General features: G+C 43.0%; 1 protein-coding gene across 3 annotated transcripts; it reads right to left on the bottom strand.

Annotated features, from left to right (window-relative positions):
• On the bottom strand, window positions 1-27,358 carry NTAQ1 (N-terminal glutamine amidase 1). 3 transcript variants are annotated; one of them, XM_025993416.2, is made up of 6 exons: window positions 27,155-27,358; window positions 21,495-21,594; window positions 20,093-20,143; window positions 16,407-16,555; window positions 15,616-15,740; window positions 1-6,399 (listed from the first exon to the last, which is right to left on the bottom strand). In XM_025993416.2, the coding sequence occupies exons 1-6, from the start codon at window positions 27,241-27,243 to the stop codon at window positions 6,371-6,373; spliced, it is 543 nt and encodes a 180-aa protein (XP_025849201.1). In that variant the 5' UTR covers window positions 27,244-27,358; the 3' UTR covers window positions 1-6,370. The 3 variants fall into 3 exon arrangements, with proteins under 3 accessions (XP_025849201.1, XP_072590078.1, XP_025849200.1); XM_072733977.1 differs by having other exon boundaries at window positions 122-359; XM_025993415.2 differs by lacking the exon at window positions 1-6,399 and adding an exon at window positions 10,053-10,738 and having other exon boundaries at window positions 27,155-27,357.
• Window positions 27,359-27,691: the final 333 nt, after the last annotated feature.

A 27,691-nucleotide genomic window follows, 5' to 3' on the forward strand; every position in this document is an offset into this window, starting at 1 on the left:
TTGAGGAAGAACCTTGCTCGTTTATTTTTACAGCTTCATAATATTTTCCACTACAGCTGGATTACAATTCATTCAGTCAGTCCCCAGTGAATGGGCCTACAGGTGGATTCCAGGTGGGGTTGTTATCCATGTGTACAGTGAATAACCTTGTTTATCCATAGCTCACATATGTGCAGTGTATTTGGAAGACAAATCCCTACATGGGGAATTACTAAGTCAGAGTATTTTTATAGGTCATTTTTAAAGATAAATATCCATTGAGGTTGACTTGCCTTTAAGTTTCCAAGATGCCTAGAAGTCCAACAGGTGGCAAAGTCATTAAATGATAGATCCAAGAGGATGGGAAAGCAAAAGGATCCCTTTAAAATGAGATTAAGAAAAAGACAGGGCACATATTAGGCATGAAGTGAGTGTTAGCAATTTAAAACACTTTACCTTTCAGAGTATAAAAACTTTTCTCTCTCTCACACACACACACACAATCTCAGAATAACCATAAGTGAAGCAATAAGGGCCCAGAGAGGTTAAGTGACTTCCTCAAGGTAACACAGCAAGTGATGAACAAAAAGCACAGCTGTGATGGGGACTAAGGACTGAAACCTAAATTTTTCTTGTATTCTGAGTGCAGGAATTAGGCCTCCCCCACACCTGGCCTTAAAGAGATCACAACAGTTCTGCATCCTGTGGGCCTTGAGTGGGGAGTGACTCACCCATCACCCATGATTCTAGAAATGGTGTGTGCCAGAGCAGTGTGACTGTATTAACATTTTGCCCCTCAATTTCTTTCCAATATTCTTCCCAGAAATTGCTCTAAAACTCCAGGGCCCCATGGAAACCTCAGGAAAGCCTGCCTGTTGACTCTACGTGAATTTCAGCTGTGAGTGCTCCCTTGATAACAAATGGATATTACTAAAAGCCTGGCCCCAACAGACGCCTGCTGTAGCTCATGGCCAGAGCCACATTATCTGTGGCTGAGAGGGTGAAGGAGATAGCCCATTCTGGTGCCAGGTTGTGTGTGGTCAGCTCAGAGGAGAGGGGGACACCACCTGAGACCCCACTGTTACAGCCAGATGCAGGACAAGGTGTTTTTCAAGTACATTTGTGGAGGGAGGACTCCACTGAGAGTATAGTATGGGTGATGCTCATAAAATCACCTCTCAACCATCCTGGCCACCTGAAGAAGTCATGTGTGACATGCCCTCCAGACAGAGGTGAAAGAGGAAGGTCTGGAGCCCAGAGTCTGTGAAAGAAAGCTATGTGGCCAAGGACCACATGATCTAAAAAGGAACAGAACCTAGTTGGAGCAAGGAATCCAAAGACCAAGAACTTAGCAGCACCTTTCTGGCATTTTATCCAGAAACCAGTGGTTGGGTGGCTTGATCTTCCAGACCCTGCTGGCAACAGGAATTGTTCCTTCATGAAACAGTCGAGGAATACTTGCTGGGTACCTACCAGGCCAGACACTGTTGGCGTTGAGTAAGGCAGAGCCAGCACCCACAGTCTGGGGAAGGGAGGTAGCAAACAGGCTCTTAAATAAATATATACACAAGGTCATTTCCATTAGCGACAACAGCTATGAAGGAAAGAAGTGATGAAATGACATGACCTCGCCTGGTCAGGCAGCTTGGATTAGCAGACTCGGAGCTGGGACCTAAATATCAGGGAGCAGTCAGCCCAGAGAAGACACAGGAAGGAAGGGGCAAGTCAGAGCAAGCAGAATGTGAGGTCCTTCAGGAAGGAATGAGCTAGGCCTGGCCCACAACAGAAACTTCATGGAGACGGCAGGACAGGGATTTGGGGAGCTGGACCCACACAGGCAGCCACAGTCCAGATCACAAGGGGCCTTGATGGCTTTAGAAACGACAGTGGATTTTATCTAAGTTCATGTTGAAGCCACTTTAAGAGTAGTGGTGGTGACGGTTTGTTGTTTTAAAGCAGGGGAGTGAGGTGCTCTGGTTTGTATTTTTAGAAGACCACTCTGGCTGCTTGGTGGAGATAATAGACTGCAAGGTGGGAAGGAGACAAGAAAAAAAGCAGGGAGTCTTATTAGGGCTGGCGCCAAGGATGAAATATCCCTGCAGGCCATCCAGCATTCTTTCCTCCATGTGGATGCTCAAGAAAGACAGGATAGGGACATCTGGTGGCTCAGTGATTGAGCATCTGCCTTTGGCTCAGATCATGATCCCCGGGGTCCTGGGATCAAGTCCTGCATTGGCATGCCCACAGGAAGCCTGCTTCTCCCTCTGCCTGTGTCTCTGTGTCTCTCATGAATAAATAAATAAAATCTTAAAAAAAAAAAAAGTACAAGCCATGGGACAGATCTAGTCATAGGGAATAAGCCCTGGAGCAAGAGCTGAGTAGTGTTAGCCCTGCATGAGAAGACAGCAGGCAGGGAGGTGAGGTCTCTGATGTCATCTGAGCGCTCTTTGGAGGGGTAGAAATGGTTCATCTGTTCATAAAGGAAGAATTGCACAAGGGCCAGGGACAGAGTAGTCTCTCCATGACCCCCTTCCCCCTCAGCACTGCCCCATTTCTCCGCTCCCTTTATCATAGTACTCTGCCTCCTTCCTCTTGTTCTCTTCTGAATCCATTCAACTACTTCCATCCCCATCACACCACTGAAACTGCTCTGAAGACCTCCGTGTTGCCAAAGCCAACAGTACCTCAGTCCTCAGCTGACTCCACTGATCGGCAATATCTGACCAGACTGATTCCTCTCTCCCTCTGGAATCACTTCTCCCCTGGGCTTTCCTGGTTTTCTCCTCCTCCCCTTGCTCCCCTATCCTCTCTGTTTCTGGGACCTCCTCCTCTCCTGACCTCTAAATGTAAAAGCCCCCAGGGCTAGGTCCCCAGACCTCTTCTCCATCTACACCCAGCATCTCCATGATCTCACTGAGCCCAGTGCCCTCGAATACTATCTGATGTCTGTCTCCCAGTTGCATATTGTCAGCCGGAACCTCATCCTTGAATCTGACTTCTTTACCCAATTCCTATTTGACATCTCCTCTCAGACATCCAACTGGCATCTCAGATTTAATACGTCCAGAATAAGACTCCTGATCTTCCTCCCCCAAAATGCTCCACCCTCAATCTTTCCCCAATTCAGTAAATGGTAACCACCTTTTTACACATAGTACATTACATGTTCGGTGTCTGTCTTCTCCAGCAGAGTATAGGCTCTGTGAGCTCAGGGGCTTTGATTTCTTCACCGCTCAATCACCGGGGCAGGAAGTATTTGGCAGAGTAGGAGCCATCTGTTGGATGGATAAAACACCTCCTCCAGGAAGCCTCCTCACTCCTTTAACCAGATGCTTCTCTCACCTCACGGAGCTATTGCCTCTCCTCAATGGCATAGTGCGCAGCTGCCACTGTGTGGTCATTTGCATGATTGTTTGGTTGACATCAGCCTCTACCATCAGTCAGCCCATAAACAACTGGAGGGCAGGTGCTATTCTGGTTTCAGTTACCAGGATCTAACTTGGAGCATGGCACACAGGAGCCCCTCGATAAGTAAAAATGATAATATTTTTAAATGGATAAACAGATAATACGGGCTATGGGTCCTCTCTCCAGAAAAATGTGTTCATACAGCCACACACAGCATGTGCTGGGACTGCAGGTTAGGAATTCTTGGTCTTAATCCTTTCAGCCTGCCCTAACAAAATACCACAGACTGAGTGGCTTAAAAACAAGTTCTTGCTCACAGTTCTAGATGCTGGAAGACCAATCAGGGCACCTGCATGGCCGGGTCAGCTCACTGGCTGCAGACTTACCATCCTGTCCTCACACGGAGAGAGGCTAGAGAGGTTTCTGGGATCTCTTTCCTGAAAGTGCTAACCTTATTCATGAGGACTCTGCCCTCAAGAATGAATCGCCTCTCAAAGGCCCCCACCTCCTCATACCACATCACCTTTGTGGGTTAGGATTTCAACATACGAATTTGGGAGATGGAGACCACAGGCCCCTTGATATAGTACAACAGGCTCAACTTACCCTGAAATCCAGGGATACTGTCCCCTCTCCTCTGTGTCCCTCGGCCACAGCACACAAGGAAGTAGATTCCTCAACAGAATGTTCTAATGAGTTAGAGATACTTGTGAATCCTCTCAGAACTGGCACAGACAACAAGCCTTATACACAAGACTGGGAGGGAGCACAGTGAGACCAAGGGCAAAAGGAGACCCAGAGAGAAGCCCTCCCACAGAACATTCTTGTCCTTTCTTCACCAAGAGAAAAATGACTCTGCTGGTGTCAGTTGTGTGGCCCCTGACCCAATTCAAACTCATCAACTGGCAACAGCTGCCTTAGGTGCACAACTACATAACCATCTCATTGATTTTATAATTACCACTGACAGAAACACATCGAGACAACCTCATGAACATACATTCGTTTCTTCAGTAAATGTTTACTGAGCATCCACCATGTGTCTCATTCTGCAAGACAGTTTCATATGGGGGACTACTTAGCATACTACTTACCATGAGTATCGGGTGCTGGACTAAATAATAGCTCCAGCACTCAGCCTGGATACTCACTGCTGTCATAATTGGAGAGGTTCTTTACCTCAGTGTTCTTTACCTCGGTGTTCTATGAAGGTGACAGAAGGACCTGTTTGCAGAGACTGTCATTCACCTCCATAATGAGTACTCTATACCAAACCTATCTACCTGCTGCCAACCACACAGAAGCAGCAGCAGGTGCTGGTATGAGTCTCCAGCAAGTCCTCACTAGAGACCTGATGGTAACCCCTGAAGAGAGGAGCTAAGTGAGTAACTCTGGTTCAGGCTAGACTTCTCTTTCTGATCCTAGGGATCTTCATATATTTCCGCATTTTCTGGTTCTATCGCGTCTGTACTACAATAGTCACTTCCTTCCTTCAAGGTCCTTTTAAGTAATTACAGGACAATTCTTTAGTTGGGCTTACATGTTTGTTCAAAATGCAATCTTTTAAGTGCCAAGTCTTTATCGAAAGATTTCTGTAGAACAGGCTTTGCAAAGTACCTTCTTGTACTTCTTGTACCCCTGTTCTCCAAAATTTACTCAAGGCAAATGAGTACGACCTCCTTTTCCCTTAATGGTATATATCTGGTATGTCCCAGGCTTCCAACCACTAGTAAATCCAAACCCATTACATTTATAGTAATCCCAAATCTTGATGATTTAAGCATACCTTCACCAAGTCCAGCTTTTTAGAAAAGCATTCTCCAGCAAAGCACCAGGGGGCGCTCACTATTATAAGCTGAGTGTACTCAAGCCCCCACCAGCTCCTGAGTCCCATATAAGGTCATTTTCTACTTCAAAGTCGTGATGAAATGGGGGTTCACAGAGAATCAAAGCCTCAGGCTTCAGGCTTCATCATGCTCCAGCTTCGGTGCTCTGAGCCCAGCACTCAACCACTGAAACTCCATCCTTTGTCAGACTGCTGATCTCTACCCACCCAAGACCAGCTCCCTGCAAGGTTCCCACAGAGCCATGCTGAGCTCTGATGATGGTTCCTTCCTCTCTTTCCCAGAAGATGGGGCTTTCAAGAATGTGGGGGAAGTGGGGCCAGAGTACGCTGTGAGGGGGCAGTCGTAGGAAGGCACCACTGTAACTGCCACCTGTGATTCCCCTAATTTCCACTCATCGTTCAGTCTGAGCTACTCAGCCACATGTCTCCCACTCAGGTGTCATCTTCTCTCAGGAACCTGTTTTTCTGTCATCTAGCAAGGATTGCTTTCAGGACTCCTAGGCCATCAGACAGGCCTGAACACAGATGAACCATATATGAAAACAGGGCTCCTCTGGCATCTTTCCCACAAGGCTCCCAACCTCTTGCAAAACAAGAGGTATGAATGGACATTTGTGTTCGGTGTTCCCGGACATTCTTTGAAGGGCAATAATTCCACAAACACTGCAGGACATCGAGGGGGTAGTGGGCAAAAGTACAAAGAGGATCTGACTCCACATGGAACATCACAATTTCTGATCCAGTCAAAAATACCGTCCCACAAGTACCTGAATGGGCACTTTATTATTTAGGGAAGGCTAAATGCTAAATCAAGACTCACCAATAATTCTGTGACTTAAAGAAATATACCAGTTTGTCTCTGAGGATCAGTTCCACATTATTTCAAGTTAGACATGAGACTCTGCTCCATAGGGTCATTCAAAAATCCAGGCTGATGGCAGCTCTGCTATTTTTCAATGGGTAGCTTCTGAGGGGGTCATTCTAGTCCTCAGCCATTCATCAGGAGGCAGGGTAGAAAAGGTAGGCACTGCCTACCCAGTGTTTCCCACATCAGCCCCTTACCTTCCAATGGTGAGAACCTGATCACATGACCACACCTTGCTGCAAAGGAATCTGGGAACTGTAGTCCCTGGCAGATCAGCCATACACCGGAGACAACGCTTTCTCTAGAACAAGGGACAGCAAATTATAGCCCAAAGGTCAAACCCTCAAGTCCCCTTTGTTTTATAAAAGTTTTTACTGGAGCACAGCCATATATTCATTTCCATATTGCCTATGGCTGCTTTCCAGTTACAAACGCAGGGTTGAGCAGTTACAGCAAAGGCCTTACGGCATGCAAAGCCTGAAGCATTTATCTGGCCCTTTATAGAAAACATTCGCCAGTCCCTTCTTCAGGAAAAACAAAACAAAACAAAACCATGCATTCACTGGGACATCTAGCAGTCTACACTTCCAAAATTTATCTCAGAAACTTATAAAGACACATAGACAAAAATATTCCTTCAAGCAGTTTTGTCATACCAAAAGACTAAAAACAACTTAAAAAGGACTGTGAAAAATTATGGGCCATGCATACCACAGAATACAATATAACCTTTGAAAAGAATGAGGAAGTTCAACATGTACTGATTAGAAAATATCCAACTATTTTAACTTTAAAAAGTAAAATGAAGGGACGCCTGGGTGGCTCAGCATTTCAGTGTCTGCCTTGGGCTTGGGGCGTGATCCTGGAGTCCCAGGATCACATCGGGCTCCCTGCCTGGGGCCTGCTTCTCCCTCTGCCTGTCTCTGCCTCTCTCTCTCTGGTGTCTCTCAGGTGTCTCTCATGAATAAATAAATAAAATATTAAAAAAAAAAAAAAGTAAAATGAAGAACAATGTTTAGAATATTACTACTTGGGATCCCTGGGTGGCGCAGCAGTTTAGTGCCTGCCTTTGGCCCAGGGCGCATCCTGGAGACCCGGGATTGAATCCCACGTCGGGCTCCCAGTGCATGGAGCCTGCTTCTCCCTCTGCCTATGTCTCTGCCTCTCTCTCTCTCTCTCTGTGTGTGACTATCATAAATAAATAAAAAAATTAAAAAAAAAAAGAATGTTACTACTTGTGGGGGAAAAAAAAAAAGCCACAACAGAAATTCACGTATAAAACCTATATGCTAACATGGACATAAAAATTCCTGGAAGAACACAGAAGAAACTGAAGACAGATTGTTTCTGGAGAAAGAAATCTGAAAATTAAAATACAGGACTTCTTACCATATACTTTTCTATATTTTAACTGTATACAATATGCATGTACCATCTATTTTTAAAATAATTAATTTGGAATGCCTGGGTGGCTCAGTGGTTGAGTGTCTGCCTTTGACTCAGGTTGTGATCCCAATGTCCTGGGTTCGAGTCCTTAATCAGGCTCCCCACCGGTAGCCTGCTTCAGCCTATGTCTCTGCCTCTCTCTGTGTGTCTATCATGAATAAATAAAATCTCTAAAAAAAATAAATACATAAAATAAAATAACTAATTAAAAATTACTCAGAAAACCACATACACAAAACAGTTCGCCTTTACTTCCATTGCTAACCAACCCCTCTTCTGAAAGACATAATCCTTCTTACAAGCCACGGTCGCATCTCCAATCAGATATAGTCAGTTCTACTGCACTGTGAGCCGTTTTGCATTGTGGTATCCCCACCTGCCCCCACTCTAACATATATCAGATTCTCAGAGATACTTCATTTCTCTTATTTTCATAGTCAACTCGCAAATTCTATTTTAGTCGACTGCTTTTCTTGAAAGTTCCTCTTTCCAAACAGACAAGCATTTATCAGTATTTCTTTAGTTCTCTCACACATGTTGAGTATAAAGAGAAGCAACTCTGACCTCAAACAACAATTAAGCACAGAAAGATAAAAGTACAGTTCCTGATAAACAACTTTTCAAGAAAAATCTTGCAAGGGAACCTACCTTTAGGTTAAAACTGACGGCAATCCAACTCACATGGGCTGGAGGAAAAGGAATCCACTGGTTTATGTAACTGGGATGTTCCAAAGTTGTGGCTGGCTTGAAGCAACAGAAAGATCCAGGCACTCAGAAATGCCTTTAGAGCTCTTGCTCTGCTCTCAGTTCTGCTGGGCTGCATTCTGCAATGGAGCCCTTTAGCAGCAGTCGGCCTGGGCACCATAAGCCCCAAACTCCCAGGCCCTCCCAGGCCCCTAGTTTAGCATTCCTCGTAGAGAATTTTTTTGGTCTTTAAATGTCAATACAGCAAATCCAGAGAATTCTGTGACAGGTCATTCTTAGACTTGTCCAGGGATGGGCTCTAAGCCCGGCCCAGCTTAAGCCATTTGCCTTAAAATACAGGCCACCAGGACTATACGAAATGTGCAAAGAAGAGTTCCCAAAAGGAGCTATAGAAGTGGGGAGTGGTAGGTAGAAAAAAAACAAATGTCCTCTTTCACTTCTACCAACTCAAGATTTTGACCACTAGACATTTTAACAAGCTTAAAACTATAAACCTTGCTCCCTACACTGGCTAAAAGGAAGGGGTTTTCAATTACAAAACAAGTTGGCTGCAAAGCTCAAACTCCTACACACACATTGTCTGATTCATCTGTACTAGACACAATTATGAATACCAGATTGGAAACCTGCTCATAAATTGGCAAAAAAAAAAAGACCCTCCAAAAATGCAATTTGTAAATCAGATTACAATCAGATTGTAAGAAACAATCAGAAAGTCAGAAACTTTCTACTCAAGACAAAGTATTTCCATAGTACAGCCTGCCAAAATTTATCTTCATTTTAGCCACATGCTTTTTAAATGACCACCTAAAAGTCAACAAAGATATGTAAGTACGAGGTCTATAATTAGATCTAAATTATAAAATAACTTAAGAGGTTGTGTTTGTATTCCTCTTACCAAGGTTCATTCACTTTCTCCCAGAATCCTCCTGGTTGGCTGAACTAAATGGATACATGACATTTCCTTTGATTGATTCTTTAGTAATGATGCAATTGTCCCTCCATAGCACAAGGCAGAGGATCTACATTAAATGAAAGTTTCTCATAAGCGAAACTCATCTAAGATCAAAACCCTGAACATCCTTGCTTTCAGAAATTGCTCATTTCTGAAATTGCTCTACTGTTACAGTAGAATCGTGGAGACATATATGAGAGTTAACATTATAAGCTGGTTTAATGCCAGATGTCTTTTACTTGGAATTATACTATGAAAGACAAATTTCCAAAACATCTTCAAGAAGGAAGATTGCTACATATTTTTTTTTAAAGATTTTATTTATTTAGGGACACCTGAGTGGCTCAGCAGTTAAGCATCTGCCTTTGGCTCGGGGCATGATCCCAGAGTCCCGGGATCGAGTCCTACATCAGGCTCCCTGCACGGAGCCTTCCTCTTCCTTTGCCTGTGTCTCTGCCTCTCTCTGTGTCTCTCATGAATAAATAAATAACATCTTAAAAAAAAAAGATGTTATTGATTTGATTTATTTGAGAGACTGAGGGAGAGCATGAGCAGGGAGGCGGGGTGGAGGGAGAAGCAAACTCCTCATTGAGCAGGGAGCCCAACCTGGGGCTCAATCCCAGGACCCTGAGATCATGACCTAAGTCAAAGGCAGATGCTCAACCGACTGAGCCATCAGGCACCCTGATACATGTTTTTTTTTTTTTTTTTTTACCGGGGCTGGGGACCGCGCCTGCGCGGCCGGCCCGGCCCCCTGATACATGTATTTTAAAACAATGGTTCCTGTCTACAAGTGAAGTATTCCTGGGTATCTCAGGAAAGGTGACATAAATATCTTCAAAACAAAATTACTTTTAAACCAATTTTATTTAAAAACATATATAAATTAGGCCAAATAACACTCAAATCTGAGAGGGCTGCAATCTTTTCTTAAGAACATAATAGTCCAAAAAGACTAATACTTATTGCTGATTCAGCTCACAGTACCAGCCCCCTTTAAGCAGCAGCACAATCACTAGCAAACATTTTATGGGCACCTTTTAGGGGCATAAGGGATTCACAGAGCAATGAGCCACAGCCTTGCCCTCAAGGAGCTTACAGTGTAGCTGGAAAGAAACAAAACATCCAGAACAAAGTCCACACATCTATCTTAACAAAAGGAATTACTGGCATAAGTCATCACATGTTTTTAACAAATGAACGTTGGAATATCTTAACAAATATGCACTACATCAAGTTTCAACGTGACATATCAAAAAAAAATTTTTTTGTTGTTGTTGTTCACTCATGTTTCAACTCAACTGAATTAAAAGAAGAAAATATAATTCCAAGCCAAATGTACCATAGTGTTTGCTGTCCCAAATGAAGGGATGAACTGTTAGTGTCCTAGAATTTCTCCACGGATCTCCATCCAGATGTCAAGTTCAGTAGTTCTGACTGCCAAACCGATGTACAAATTCAGATAGGGAGTAGACAGCTCCCCATCCTACCTCAGGATCCATACTGATAAAATCATTCAGGTTCATTTTGGAATCTAAAAAATTTATGAAAGAAATGTCCATTGAAAATACAATAAAAACATCCAGAAGACCAAAAGTAGGGGAAATTACTCAAATGGAGAAGTGTTCAATATCACTTCTGTAGTAGTCTTGTCTCAAACACGTAACTCAATCTAATCATGACAAAACATCACAAAAACCGAAACCGAGGGACACTCTACAAAATAGCTGACCAGTACTCTTCAAAAGTGTAAAAGTTATAAAAGAACAGAAAAAGAAAAAAATTGTTACAGATTGAAGGGGACTGAGACAGGACAACAGAATGGAATATCCTGGGGTAGATTCTGGACCAGAATAAAGAAATTAGTGGGAAAACTTGCGAAACTTAAGTAAGGTCTATAAGTCAACAGTACTGGATCAATATTTTTATATCAAGTACATCATTTCCTTGGTTCAGAATTACACTATGGTTATGAAAAATTCAACATCAGCAGACAGAATCTGAGTAAAAGGTATATGGAAACACTACAGTGTTTTAGCAAATTTTTTAGAAGTCCAAAATTATTTCAAAATAAAAACTTAAAAGAAAAATGCATAAAGGAGGGCACTTGATGTAATAAGCACTGAGTGTTATATGCAACTGTTGAATATTTAAGCTCTACCTCTGAAACTAATAACACATTATATATTAACTGATTTTTTTTAATTAACTGATTTTAAATAAAATTTTAAAAAAACAAAAAAATGCATGAATAATCAAACTACCAATTTATTGGATTCAACTACAAAATTATAGGAAATTCAGAGGCTACACAAGAGACACAATCAGCAAAATCCAGACTGTTTCTCCCAGATCCAGTTTCTTCAACAAATAAGTTGTAAGAAAAAAAAGTTGGGCAAGGAACCTATATATTAAAAAAGACTCTTAAGAGACATAACCAAACACAATGTAGGGATCTCAATTGGACACTGATTCAGATAAACACACCGTATAATAAAAGATATGGGGGCAGCTGACTGGCTCAGTCAGTAGAGCATGAGCTCTTGATCCTGGGGTTATGAGTTAAAGCCCCATGCTAGATATAGAGATTACTAAAAAATCTTAAAGAAAAACAAAACAAAAAGATGATGACTTTATGACTTTATAACTGTGAATCTGAACACTGGCTAGATATATGATGATTTTAAAGAATTATTAAATTCTTTATTTTTTTTATTATTTTTTTTTTATTTTTTTTAATTTTTTTTTTTAATTTATTTATGATAGGCACACAGTGAGAGAGAGAGAGAGGCAGAGACATAGTCAGAGGGAGAAGCAGGCTCCATGCACCGGGAGCCTGACGTGGGATTCGATCCCGGGTCTCCAGGATCGCGCCCCGGGCCAAAGGCAGGCGCTAAACCGCTGCGCCACCCAGGGATCCCTAAATTCTTTAGCTGTAATAATGGTACAATGATATTTTTTTATTTTTTATTGTTTTTTAAAGATTTTATTTATTTATTCATGAGAGACACAGAGAGAGAGAGAGGCAAAGACACAGGCAGAGAGAAAAGCAGGCTCCATGAAGGGAGCCCGATGTCGGACTCGATCCCAGGTCCCCAGGATCACATCCCAGGCTGAAGGCTGCACTAAACCGCTGAGCCACCTGGGCTGCCCTGATCATATTTTTTTTTTTTAAAAGAAAGCCTTATATTTTAGAGATCCATACTGAAATATTGAAAGTTGAAATGACATAGTATCTGGGATTAGCTTCAAAATAATAAGAGAAGGGCAAAAGTGAATGGAATACAAATGAATCGATTGGCCATGAGCTGATAACTATTCAAAGTCTGATATACTATTTTGTCTAGTCTGGTATATGATTTCAATTCTCCACACTAAAAAAAAAAAAAAAAATGTGTGTGACGAAATAATGGCCAAATGTTTACAAATTTGATGAAAACTATAAATCCACCAATCTATGGATCTAACAAACTTCAAGTGAACTAAGCCTAAAGGAAACTACATGACAGTCCATCATAATTGAAACGCTAAAAACCTTTAAAAATACTGAAAGGGAACACAGAGAAACAAATACGAGATCAGAACCCACACAAGCAGAAAACAAAGGAGAGGTGCCTTTAAACAACTAAAGGTAGAAACACATAAATCTAGTATAGGTTACCCCACAACTCTCTCTCTCAAAAGTGAAGGTAAGCACTTAGGATGTAGAAAACTAGAAACAGGGTTGCTAAACCCCCTGTAACAAAAAACCTAGATAATCAGCAAACACAGAACTTTTGCTAAGGTGCAGGATTATCACATAACCAGAAATAAGGGGAAGACAGCCACCTGTCAAGAAATATGGGGTGGAAGCTCTTGCTAACCTGGGTAGGTGCCAGACTCCACATAGGCCAGTAAGTCTGTGAAAATTTCTAACAAACTGCTTTAAAAGGAAATCCCAACTTCTGAAATACAACATTTGTTTTCTAAGACGTTCCCTCCCCCCCTTTTTTTTGTTTTCTAAGACTTTTTAATGTAATTAAATAAAAGATGATTACTATATGCAGCCATTTACTATCTAAAAAGATCAATGTAAAAAAAAAATAAAAAAATAAAAAATAAAAAAAATAAAAAGATCAATGTATTAAGAACAAAATAAAAAAAATTTTTTAAAGGTCAAGGTATAACAAATAGACATCTGTCTCTAATTTCCCCCACGAGGCACTATAACATTTCTGTTTACCTAACACTGGTCCTCCAGCTTGGCTCAAATTAGCCAGTGTTACTATACATTTGGAAGAAAATGAGATGTATATGCAGGCAAGAGGCAAGAAAGGACTCAGAAAGAGAGAAGGGAATTTGGTGTACTCTAAAATTCAGCCCAAGACAGGAAATGTCTTTAAAAACTGACCCATTGGTGGCCAATGCTGGAACTGATTCTTCAGGGCAAGGTATTACAACTATAAATTTCAGTTTCCTTCTCATCGGGGCAGGGGGTTGGGGGATCCTTTCTTTAAAATACACTAAATGCTGAATTGAAAATAGTGGTCATGCAGACACCTGGCCACCAAAATTATTAAACATATAACCCTAATGTCTGAAACATCAAATGTACTAAATTTCAAGCCCTAAGAGTCAATCCCACCACTGAATGCAGGGGACAGAGGGAACTGCCTTTTTTTTTTTTTTTTTAAGATTGTATTTATTTATTCATGAAAGACACACGGAGAGAGGCAGAGACATAAGGCAGAGGGAGAAGCAGGCTCCATGCAGAAACCCCAATGTGGAACTCAATCCTGGAACTCCAGGATCATGCCCTGAGCCAAAGGCAGACGCTCAACCGCTGAGCCACCCAGGCATCCCAGGAACTGCTTTTTTAACCTTATTTTTTATAAAACATTATGAATTAGCTAAAGGTAATTCTCACTTATCCTGACTTCAAATATATTCCTTGATAAACACAGGATTTGAAGTAATGAGTTTACTACATGAAAGAACATTATAGTGTGGTGAAATTATGAGATGGGAAACTCATGCTTGCTCCACACTTCAGAGGAGACTTCTTTTAGTTTCAATCTCAAGTTCAGGAGATCCCTGATGAACTAGCTACACACAGGGTAGAAACAGACACCAGCATCCCCTCCCCCCATCCTGCCTAGCTATGCATCTGAGGCAAAGGGCCTAATCTTCATGCACCTCACTTTATGCATCTATCAAATGAGGAAAATAAAGTGTCCCTGAGCTGCAGTAAAAATTATATCAAACTAGTTTGAAAAGCAGCTGGCACCAAAGCCTGGCACAAAATAGCATCTACTGGCGGTAGTCATCAAAACTGAAAGGAATGACTCAAAGAGGGGCCAGGCTGACAGGCTGGTGTTTACTGAGTGCTTGCTATGTGCTAGGCTCTGCGTTGGATGCTGATGTCTAAAAGAGAAATGGGGGTGGCTGAAGGCATGCTCTCCCAGACCACAACCTATATGGCAGGTTGCCTGAGATTAAAAGGAAGATCTACGATGCCCTCTAACCTAGAAGCTATCCCAATTCTAGCACTGAGGATAGCAAACAGGCTGGTAAGCCAAAAAGCAGCTCCAATATAAATGTTTAAATTCATGAGAGAGAGCTTCTCACAGAGAGCCTTCCAAAATCAGTTTGAAAAAACAAAAAAATAAAAAAAAATCAGTTTGAATCCTCTTCCAGTGTTCAAATACACCAAATATATTTACTTTCTTCCTTGCTGAACTCCAAACACTACAGTCCTATTTTTCTGGCATGTTGTACATGTACAAAGCACTTTCACACAGAAGGTCCCATCCCCTGGGATGGGATGACCTCACCAAGAAACAGCAATGCTACGAATTACTTATAATCGTAAATAACATTTCAAACTCATGTGGAATGCCAAACAATGGTAATGGGGTGAAGAACTCTTTATCTACTTAAATCTCAGAAAATTATTAATTGGACTGATGCCTAAAAGCACATAAATGAGATGAGTGGTACAATAAAACCTGCTGGCTCTCACTTCCTTCTACTGTAGATTTATCACAGAGCCAGGGAAATGACATTTCACATACCACAAGAATGCCATAGGGACTTTGGCCCTAATGTGAAACTCCATAATAGCAAGGTGCTATGCAGACCTGAAGTGCAGTGTTGTAGCAGTAGGCACACCTAACACCCTGGTGGTGTGCAAGTGTCATGGTTCTGCTCCTGAACACCTCTCCCCTCCCCTATGAGCTCTTCTGCTTTCCACTCCTGTTTTCTGTGCTTCAATTCCCAAATCTAACAAATGCGTACATCTGTGCTCGCTGCTACCTTCTTACGACTCAAGGAGTTTCATACAAAGAGTAACACATGATTTCTGTCCCTGGCTAAGGGGCACTGATCTGTACAGTGACCAGAAAGCTTTCTAAGAAGGCATTTGAGGCTCACCTCCAGTTTCAATACAGGGATATGATGGAGGAGGTTCTCTCCAGTTCCCACTGGAATCTTTCATGTGAGATCGGTCAGAAGCAAAGTTCTTCAGATACGAATCTGCACGGATCACTCTAAATTTCCTGCAGATAAAACAATATTTGCTCCCATTAGGAAAGTTCCATGTAAAATTCTCCTCGATTTTTAGACAGACTCATTTTCTATGTCATACAAAAAAGTACCCAGGCATTTTTGTACTATCAGTATCAGTATTTATTACTATCAGTAATACACAAGTATGTATGCAGCTTTACCACCTGTTAAAAAAGCCACAAGAAAGGATCAGTTGAAATCCAACACTACACAGGCACAGAAATACATCTGGGTGCCTTTATCTGCTCAGTTGTACATCAGGGGTAGGGGGCCTAATGTTCAGTTGCTGCCATCACAGATATCTCAATGTTGCCATCATTAAAGCCACAACCCACAACTGCTCACCCACCCACATACACACGTATGAGAGAAATCCCCAAAATGGCTTTCAGAAAATGTTTGGGATCTCTTTTAAAAGAATGCCAAGCTTTTATATATTGGACAACCTCTAAAACCTTGAAACATTTTGAGTCTTCTATGTAGCACATCATTTTCAAATATCAACTCAATGGTGATACCAAAACAAGTGATCTTTGCAAAAAAAAATGCCCCCAAAAAAACCCAGAAAAGTTCCCTCATACACTCATACAAACTCTCTGTACAGCTGTCAAGGTCTAACTTGAGAAAGTAGGTAAAGCCATTCTGAGTCCCCTCACCTTCTAAACTGTGGATGGATGTCCTCATCAGACTTAAAGGCATCTTCCACGTAAGTGTCAAAAGGACAGGGAAATGGCAGGACAGTGTCAAGATCATATATGAAGCTCTGTCCTCCACTTGAAACATGAAGCAGGACAACATGGTAATCCTAGAAGTAAAAGTTGCTAAAGTTAACCAAATTACCTCATGATGGTGAATTCCAAGGTCACAGTAATATACATACATATGTGTATATATGTGTGTGTACATATATACACACACATATATATGTAAAACCATTAAAAATGATTACAAGATTAATATAACCCTTCTCAAAATAGTAAAAAACAAAGCAAACACAAAACCCTAAAAAAAGACTCAATGTCCAGTGACAGGGAACACTTAAGTAGTGAAGATGCTCATATGCATTAGATGTATACCCTTTGATGTAGCAATTTCACTTCTAGGAACCATTCCTACAGAAAAAAACGGCAATATGCATATAAAAGTATATAAACAAAGAAAATCTCTGCAGCACCATTTACAATAGTGAAAATTCAGAAACAAAGTCCACCACAAGAGAAATAAACCACAATGCAGCCACTAAAAAAAAAAAAAAAAAAAAAAAAAAAATAGGTAAATTTATGTAGAAAATGGAAAAACGGGACATGTTACATAGTTGAATGGGAAAAGTAAATTCCAAAATATGTACTATTTAGTAAAAGCTTTATGTATACAAAGACATACATGTGCATTCCAAAGAACACATACATCCATATGAATACAGAGAAAAAAGTATGCAAGGATATCCTCCAAATCATTAACAAAAAGGATTTCTCAGGCTAGCCTGGAATGTGAAAGGACTTTTAAATATTGTTCTTAAGTCAGCCAACCCCCACTCTGCAGCCATTAAGGGAGAGATGAAGACAGCTTCTCCTGTGCAGCTCGGCGTGATGCACCACACCCAGTCCCTGATGCTGGGCACTGCCCGACACCAGTTAATGGCTAGAAGGGAGGACATCAGGAAGCTTATCAAGGGGCATGAGGGCAGTCTGATGCTCTGAGTCCCTCAGAAGGAAGGTGCTTTCACAGAGAACATGACTGGGAAATAAAAAGGCTCAATCACATTAGTACCACATTAGTAACACCACCTTATATTTCTACTATTTCAGAGCTTATAGAGCACTTTCTCTAATGTTGTTTCATCGACTCTAAGATGATGGGGTGGAGGTGATTAATTAAGACTGGAGATGCTGTGCCATCAAAGCCCAAAGAGCTTCCTTGGCTCCAATGCTACCTTAGTAAAGCAGAAGTAGCATCAGAAATGAATGCTTATACCCTGCATTCCCCTTAATGCATGCTACCTTCCAGATAAAGTAAAAGCATCCTCCTTTCACTGGGCGTGTCCATGTCTTTCCCGTCCTTCTGCAGCAAGCTTTCCACCTCTCTCCCCACATCCATCCCTTGCATGCTGGCTCTCCACGAGTCTCCCACTTCCTACCAGAAAGTCTCTGCCTTATCCAAAATCTGTTTCTCTCTTGACACTTTCTACCTCATTATTACAGTGGTTTCGACATGCCTACTCTCTATTACTTGTGGGAAATTGTTACTGAAATAAAGATGCAAAGATGATAAAGGTAGGTTCTGACCCTCGAGGAGTTCATGGAGCAGACTGGGAACTAGTAAGGGCTACAGGACAGTGTGACAGTTGCAGAGAGCAGGTGGCTTCACGAGAGGGCACTGGGGTCAAACCTCAGCCTCTCCCCTTCCAGCCTGAGCTTCTTCCTTTATAAACTGAGATAAGTGTAGTGTTTACCTCAGACTGTTGCTGGGACAATTACGGAGATTGTTAGTAAACACTTTTTTTTTTTTTGTAAATGCTTTTTAAAAGCCAACTCAGAAATGGAGGGGAGTGGGGCCCAAAAGCCAAGGAGAGTTTCACAGAGGAAAGGCTGCCACGGCTGAATCCTGCCTGAGGAGAAAGTGTTCCAGGAAGATAGTACAACTTGCCAAAAATGCATATGTAATGAATATCCACAACCTCCCAGTTAGTTTGGGTCCATACCCTTAGATCCTAGATGGCTGGTGAAATGGACAGGGAAAGCAGTCCTCAACTCCATGTTGCCTTTATAGCACAGATATGGAGTCAAGGAATCCAGATCAAGCAGCAGCCTCACTGAGCTGGGTTCAGCGCCTGCCCAGATGCCAGGACAAGACCAAGCTGGGCTAGGGGGAGGGAACGCCACCTAGAAGGCGATCAGCTTCTTGGGACTGGGTGTCTCTATCCACTCAAGGTCCTCATTTCCTACCACAGGGCAGCAGTGAGGCAAAGACACATCTGCTGGAGGGTGCTGGGAGACTTCTTGCAACAGGAGTCCCCACTCTGGGCTGCCATGAGATGCTGGGTAAGGGGGACATGACTACAGGCCATTTCTCTAAAACGAGAAGAAAGACTAGGACTCAAAGTCAGCTGAGTGGTTCAGCAATGGGGATGACTTCTAGGACACATGGACAGTCTGCAATAGGGATTATGTAGCCATTGTTGCTAACAAGAAAAGCTAATGCTTCTTGAGTACCAGTACCAGACACTGTACCAGGTACCAGAATAATGCCTTACATGTATTATCTCACTTAATACTTACAATGCCACTGGTCAGAGGACACTGAAGAGAGAGGGTAAATAACATGCCCAGCTCACACTGCCACCAATGGGAGGACTGGGACTTAACCCCCAATTTGAGATTTGGGATTTAATGTTAGCATAGCAAATTACCTGCTGGTAAAGGAAGCAAGAACATGAGCTCTGTGAGGCCAGGGACTTTCATCTATTTTATGCCTAGCATATGATAGGCACTCAATAAATACAGGTTAAATGAGTGAATGAATGAAGGCAATTTAAGTGATACTTATTTTAAGTAAGTATCAGAAACAAGATGTTCATTACATTATCACAAATGGAGTTTTTCTTTTATCTTCATGTTATTAGCATAGACAATTATTCAAGGGAACAGGTTAAAGTAACACATACATGTGTACTGGAAAGGGCCCTAGCCTAAGATGCAGTCCTGCCACTAATCAGATAACTCTGAGCTTCTTGCTTTGTCTTCTGGGCTCGTTTCCTCACTTGAAAAATGAAAGGGTTGTTGTACATCTGGGTTTTTTAAATGCTAGTCAGGGTCACTCAGGAGTCTGCTAAAAATATTAACTCCTAAGCCCTTCTCTAAATCGATTAAATCAGAAACCTGTATTTTTAATATGATATCCAGATAATTCTAATGCGCAGCTGTACTAGATATTGCTAAAGTTCCTTCCAGTGTTAAATGGATAATAGTCTAGGAGATGACAAATATATTTGCCCCATCAGCGATTTAAAATCTTTACGGAGTGCCTGGCTGGCTAAGTTGCTAGAGCATGTAACTCTTGACCTTGTGGTCATGAGTTTGAGCCCCACATTGGGCATAGAGCTCACTGAAAAAATAATAATTAAAAAATAAATAAAATTTTTCCTATAAGAATAAAATTAAATGAAAACATGTCTGTAAGTACTACCCTAGACAAAAGAACATCTATTCCCAAGAGGTCAATTACCAATAATTATGACAGCCATTCTCTACTGCCCTATCATCTTTGTTTTACCAAAACATAGAGACCACTCAGGGATTACAAGTACTAATGCACCAGAGGCTCTATGTGTTAACCATCTTACCCAGATCACAGGTCCATCTCCAGGTCTTGCCTGTTGCTTCCAGATAGGTATCTACAAAATATAATCAATTTCATAAGCCACAACTTCAGTTAAACCATTACTATCTCCCTTAAAGCAACACATAAATAAAATATAGGGGTGCCTGGGTGGCTCAGAGAGTTAAGCATCTGCTTTTGGTTCAGGTAATGATCCCAGGGTCCTGGGATCAAGACCTGAGTCAGGCTCCCTGATCAGTGGAGAATCTGCTTCTCCCTCTTCTTCTGCTCCACCCTGCCCACTCATGTTCTACCATGTTCTCTCTCTCTCAAATAAATAAAATATTTTTAGGGATCCCTGGGTGGCACAGCGGTTTGGCGCAGGGCGCGATCCTGGAGACCCGGGATCGAATCCCACGTCGGGCTCCCGGTGCATGGAACCTGCTTCTCCCTCTGCCTGTGTCTCTGCCTCTCTCTCTCTGTGTGACTATCATAAATAAATAAAAATTAAAAAAATAATAATTCTTAAAAAAAATTAAAAAATTAAAAAATTAAAATTAAAATAAAATATTTTTTAAAATTCAAAAATAAATAAAATATAAAATATTTCTAAGCAACTAACAATCAATGTGAATGAAGAAATCTAAATCCTTCCAAGCATTCTTTTTTTTTTTTTTTCTTCCAAGCATTCTTAACAATGAAAATGCAAGAATTCATTATCTGATATTCTTTAAAGAGTACAAAGAGACCTCAACAGGGAATCAGAAGACCTGGCAGATTCTCAAGTCTTAGTTTCCCAGATTGTTATGGGAGCTCCCTGAGTCTCTATCTCCTCCTTTATAAAACAGAAACAGCCATCTGAACCCTGCCTACTTTATCATGGTTCCATCAGCATGAGATGATGCTTACAAAAGTGAGCTGGGCTCCAGGATGGATCATTTGGTAGCGTGTGTGACTCTTGATCTCAGAGCTGTGAGTTCAAGCCCCACATTGGGTGTAGGGATTACTTAAAAATCTAAATCTTTAAAAAAAAATTTTAAAAGGTGCTTTACAAAATATTAAGGGCTTTTTTTTAAGGGTTTGCTTTTTTAATAATTCATGTAAGTTTATCATAATTTTATTTAAACTCCAGAGACAAAAACATGTTTACTTCAAACCTGAGAGTACATGGCTCTAGTCTAAGGAATTTAAAAAGCTTTAACTTGTGTAAATACACCATCATCTATTTCTTGACCTACAAATAAGGGACTTAACTTTTCTAACTCAACTGTGCCCTGAAATGAGGGGAAAAAAAAAATCTCATTCAAAAATAAACTTTAAAATGTTATTTTATTTTATAAAGCACGTTAGGACAGCACTGACTATATTTAGTTTCTACTATCACCCTAAATCTCTTGTTCTCTTTCTGCAATCAGTCACCAACTTACCATCTTCCTCTCATTAGATATGAAGACAGCGTAACACTCTTCTAAAGGATACTGGTCATGATTTTTGATGTATTCACAGAGCTTCCAGATATTTTCTTCACTGAAATAAAATAATAGTTTCATCAACATAATTATACAATGACTCTCTGCGTCTTTCAAATTTGAACAGAAGACTGATGAGGATATTAAAAAGTTGGAAGAGATTTTAAACACCACCTCATTCAATAACTAGCTGATGCCTGACCCTTCTCTAAAATATCCCCAACAAAGTATTACCCAAATTATACTGTGTGCTAAGCTGTCTCCAAACACAGCAGTTGTTACCTGCCCCAGCAGTGTTTGCAAATGGAGGCATTTTATAACTGATAAAATGCTACATCAATACTCCACAGCTTTGGATCCAGTGACTCGAGACACAGCTGGAATTCCAACTCAGCCACTTAAACAAGGTAAGAAGCTTTGAACATCTTGACCTGAGTATCTAGTTTTCTTATCTGTAAAATGAGGATAATCATATTTTAATCACTTGAAAAATTTTAGTTAATATTGGTTCACTGCTCCCCTTAGGAAAGGGGCAAGAATAATATTTTGGGTAGGAGGGCTTCTGGCTGGAAAGGACTGAGGGCAGTTACATGATATGCCTAGGAATTCTTTTGGAGAGAGACTCTGAGTGGGATTCCCTGCATCCCTCTGGTACAATAGAGGTCCTGACTTTTAGAAAGTTTTTTCATACTGAATTAAAATCCACCTTCCTATATTTCAGCCCCAGATAAATGTCTCTATGACAGGCCTTTAGATATTTAAAGCAGTAGTCAGAACCACCTAAGCAATGCCAAGTGCATCAAACCAAGCCACACTGGTGGCCACAGGCACACTCCCACACAGGTAAAAACATTCACTGCTGGCAGTATTCACAGCTCAGCCCCTGGATTATTTTTTTTCAATGAGGCACATAGCACCTTCGTTCAAAACAACCTGCATCAACATTCTGCTCATACTCATGACTCAATCTGTCAAAGTCTAATTTCCAAACACCTACACTATGCCACTTGAAAATAAAGTAAGGCATACACGGCACTAAGGACTACCACCATTTTATGACACACGTTCAATGCACAGTTTTGACCTTGTCTACCTGTACGACTACATTTAAAGTACCGAAATGAAGTGTATTTTTTTTCCTATGATTTTTTTCTATAAGATACCTAAGAAATCTTAACAGAAAAAGTAGTGGCAGAGGTAAAAACAGGAAACTGCTACTACTTCCATAGGCTATGTAGTATGGGGTAAGCAAAAAGGTACAGTTTCGACATGACATATGACATGTATTAGCTACATTTTTAAAAACCTGGATGTTGGGCAGCCCTGGTAGCTCAGTGGTTTAGCGCTGCCTTCAGCCCAGGGCGTGATCCTGGAGACCCGGGATCGAGTCCCACATTGGGCTCCTGCATGGAGCCTACTTCTCCCTCTCCTTCTGCCTATGTGTCTGTGTGTGTCTCTCATAAATAAAAAAAAAAAAAAAAAAAACCTGGATGTTCTAAGACCACATTTTTAGAAAACATGTCTGTCCAGCCTCTAGACATTGTTGAGTTGATCAAAGACATCAAGAGCCCATGATATAAAAGCACCATGCTAAGTGGTTGGAGAATGTAATGATAAATTAGAGCTTGCAGACAGTGAGAGAAGACATACAGATCCATAAATAAGCAAGCATCGTAGAAGGCCATAAAAGATGCACAGAAGGAAGCGTCATTGATTTTGAGGGGCACAGGAAGATGGAGGGCATATAGGTCAGTGGTTTCTCCTTGTGTTGCCTTTCCCCCAGGCCTAAGGACGGGCACAGGGTTAACACAAAGATTTTAAGAATCTGTGTGTACCCCAAGTACTGTTGGCAGGCTGAATATGTACATGGCTGGACAAACTTTGTCTATTATCTTTCAAATATGTGTGAATGTTACAAAGAGAAATAAAAATTTAAACTAAGAGTCACTGAATCTGTAGCCCCTTTTTATTATCAATTTTTTTCCCAAGAGTACAATTAATAACATGTAAGAGGATCTCAAGAAACTTGACGTTTAAAAAAAGGGGGCCTGGGGACACCTGGGTGGGTGGCTCAGTCGGTTAAGCATCCAACTCTTGATCTCAGGTCAGGCCTTGATCTCAGGGTTATGAGTTCAAACCCTGCATGGGGCTCACTCTGGGCACGGAGCCTACTTTTAAAAGGTTGGGGGGGGGGGTACTTATACTTGGAAATGCTGGGGTTACTGGTGGAATAGGAAGAAGCCCAGATTTGGTATGAGTCCTAGCACCTCTTTAAAAAGGGGGGGGATCCCTGGGTGGCTTAGCAGTTTGGTGCCTGCCTTTGGCCCAGGGAGCAATCCTGGAGTCCGGGATTGAGCCCCATGTCGGGCTCCTGGCATGGAGCCTGCTTCTCCCTCTGCCTGTGTCTCTGCCCCTCTCTCTCTCTCTCTCTCTCTCTATGCCTATCATAAATAAATTAAATCTTTTTTATAAAGGGGGGGGTTGTGATAATAATGTTCCAACCTACTGGTTGATTACTTTGTTGTAGCAGAAAGACTAACAACGCAGCATTAAGGTCAAGATTCTGCAAGGGTTACTGGTGATGGGCTGAGATCAGAGAAGCATGAAGGTAAGGATCCCTGGCACACAGCAGGAGCTCAACCAACATCTGAAGAGTACAAAGAATCAGACATGTTCTGCAAACCACCTAGTGCCACATAAATACTGGTTACCACTATTACACTCAGCTGGGTCTGAACAGATAAACAACATCTGACAGAAGCTAAAAGACACAGAGAGGAGGCATTTATTCCAAGTTATAAAAACCTGCAGGAGCAAGCATAATAAGGTACACTATCTGATAGGTTAAAACAGGATAGAACAGTGGTTCTCAACTGAGGCAATTTTGCCCCCCAGGGAACATTTGGCACTATCTGGTGACGTTTTTGCTCGTCACAAATTGGGGCGGGGTGCTACAGGCTTCTAGTGAGTGGAGGCCAGGGATGCTGCTACATACCCTACAATACACAGAATAGCCCTCCACAACATTAGCATGTTCCACATGTCAATAAAGCCATGGCTGAGAAACCCTGGGTTAGGACATAGAAGGCAGGCTCAAAATAAGATTGCAGAAACACAAGTGATCAGATCTCTGAATATGCTCAGGAGACAGACTTTACTGTTTATGCCTATATTCCTGAAAACGTGATCAATGGACAAACGTAAGACTCCTCCACTGTACTATTTACACATCCAGACTCTCTGGAGTGGGACCCTAAGATCTGCAAGCTTTACAAGCTCCCAAGTGATTCTATGGCTCATTTGAATTTAGAACGGCTTTTAGCAGTGTGAAGCCAGTTAAGGTTTAGGACCTGAGGGAATAGGAAAGAGATCTGGGCAGAGTCCTATAAGGAAGGGCTGGAACAGGCCCCTGACAGCCCAGGAGGGCTCAGCCCACAGCTGAAGGAACTTAATTAAGGGAGGCCATCTATTGAAGAGATATCCATTCCCGACCATTCTTCCAGCAGACCACTGCACTCTCGCTGTACCAGCCACCTTGTTCCTAGAATACTCCTGCACACTTCGTTCTCAGAGCCTTTGCACCACTGCTCCCCTGCAGTGGGATGATTTTCCTCCAATATCCACAAAGCTCCCACCCGTTTTTTTTCTTCAGATCTCTGCTCAAATACCACTTTACCAACAACGCCTTCCCTAAATATCCATTATGAAATAGTGAGTCACCATCCCTTACCTTGCTTTATTTTTTCATAGCACTTAACACCAAACATGGTTTTACGTGGTTTTGCCTGCTTTCCCTGAACCAAAATATTAAGAACCATAAGATCTTAACTAGGGAATCTATTTTCTGCTGTCTCCCAAGTGCCCACAATTGTATATCACACAGTCCACATGCCTAATAAACATCAGATGAACAAGTAAAATAATGAATGGGTGCTAGGGACAAAAACTAATAGGATTTAGGTGAGAGGTAAGGTAAGGTAATTTAGGTCTTTAAGAATCATGGACTCCTGTACTACAGTTCCAATTTCAGCCCTGCCTCTTGCTACATGTGTGATCTTGGACATGGCCTGTCTGTGGCTCAGTCTTTTCGTTAATAAAATGAGGTAAATGACAGAACCTATCTCGGAGCCATGGATGGAAACACTTGGCACTGGCCCTGACATGCAGTCAGAGCTGAACAGATGTAAATTGGTGACATGGTTTGACCGCCAGCTAAAGGAGGAAAAGGTAGTTTTAGATGGGCCTAAGGTTTCTTTTGCAACTGAAAGTTGGGGAAGAAGTCATTAATTACTCAAGTGTACCAGTGAAAAAGATGGAGGTAGGAGTGGTGATCGGGTCACACAGGTGGCCTAGGCCAAGGGGATAGTGTGTGGACTCCAGAGCCAAACCCTGCAGGTAAATCCCCATTTCTTCACTTACTAGACAGGATGGCCTTATGCAAATTAGTTGCACCCTCTGTGCTTCGGTGTTGTCATCTTTAAAACGGGGGTAACAATAACACCTACCCCGCAGGGTAATTGTGGGGCTCAAATGAATTGGTTTACATAAGCCAATCAAAACAGTGTTTGGGGGGATCCCTGGGTGGCTCAGCGGTTTAGCGCCTGCCTTTGGCCCAGGGGCGATCCCGAAGTTTCGGGATCGAATCCCGCGTCGGGCTCCCTGCATGGAGCCTGCTTCTCCCTCTGCCTGTGTCTCTGCCTCTCTCTCTATGTCTATCATGAATAAATAAATAAATCTTAAAAAAAAAAAAACAGTGTTTGGGGGTGCACCTGGGTGGCTCAGTGGTTGTTGCCGGGCATTCTGGGATCCACCCATCGAGTCCCACATCGGGCTCCCCACAGGGAGCCTGCCTCTCCCTCAGCCTGTGTCTCTGCCTCTCTCTCTATGTCTATCATGAATAAATAAATCTTAAAAAAAAAAAAAACAGTGTTTGGGGGGGCACTTGGGTGGCTCAGTGGTTGTTGCCGGGCGTTCTGGGATCCATCCATCGAGTCCCACATCGGGCACCCCGCAGGAAGCCTGTCTCTCCCTCTGCCTGTGTCTCTGCCCCCCCCCTCACGAATAAATAAGATCTTAAAAAAAACAAACAAAAAAGTGGCATACAGCAAGTGCTATGTAAATATAATGGGCACGATCAGGGCAACATGGTGGTTAAGCTCATGGTTTCTGGTACAAGAAGGCCTGAATTGGATTCCTGGCTATTAGCCGATGACCTTGGGAAAGTTACTGCAAAATCTCCGTTCTCCCATTCTCTTCCTAAAATTAAAATGACCTTTCACATCAGTGGGGAAACCACAAAGGCTTCAGCAGGATAATCCGCAAAGGCTCTCTGCGCTCCACCCTCCGCCTCCAACTCCCCTTTCCTGGCCCCCAGGCACTGCTTCGGGCGTCAGTAATGCACCACCGGCCCTACCGTTCCTGGGAATCCCGCCCCCGCCCCGTGCCTGCGCCTCTCAAGGGACGAGGGCTGCCATTCCCGCTCCCTCAGCCCCCACGCGGGAACCTCGCCGGACCAGACCCAGAGCGCCCCCAGGGAGGGGCCGCGAAGAGGCGGGGCCCGGCCGAGACGCCGAGGCCGAGGGAGCGGGATGCCGGGGGCTGCGCCCGCGCCCCCTCACCAGTAGCAGCTGTTGTAGACGCAGGCGTCCCGCGGGGGGCTGGCCGGCTGGTAGCGGGCGGCGGCGGCGGCGGGGACATCCCCCTCCATGGCGGGCTGGCTGGGGCCCGGGCACGGCCTGAGGCGAAGCGACTGCACCAGCCCCGCGGGCAGGCTCCGGGGGAGGAGCCGGCGTTCGGCGCGCGGCGCGGGCCTCCGGGGCGGAGCCTGAGGCGGGGGGTGCAGTCCCTCCCGGGTGGTGGAGCCAGGGACCCGGCGGGCGGGGCCTGGGTGGGGCGAGCGACGCAGCTTCCGGGCGCGCGCCGCCAGGGAGGGCGGGGCCAGTTCCGGGTGGACGGAGCCGGGGGCCGCGCGGGCTCTGGCGGTTCCGGTGGGCGGGGCCTGGAGGGAAGCGCCGAGCGGGTTCCGGGAGCGTGGAGGCCGGGCGAAGTGGGCGGATCCAGGGCGGCGATCGGCGTGGGTTTCCAGTGGGCGGGGCCTGGGACGAGGAGGATGACGTAATCATGTGGGCGGGGCCTAGAGGGCGGGTGGGCCGCGG

The sequence above is a fragment of the Vulpes vulpes genome, chromosome 13, assembly GCF_048418805.1.
Source record: "Vulpes vulpes isolate BD-2025 chromosome 13, VulVul3, whole genome shotgun sequence".
NCBI lineage: Eukaryota > Metazoa > Chordata > Mammalia > Carnivora > Canidae > Vulpes > Vulpes vulpes.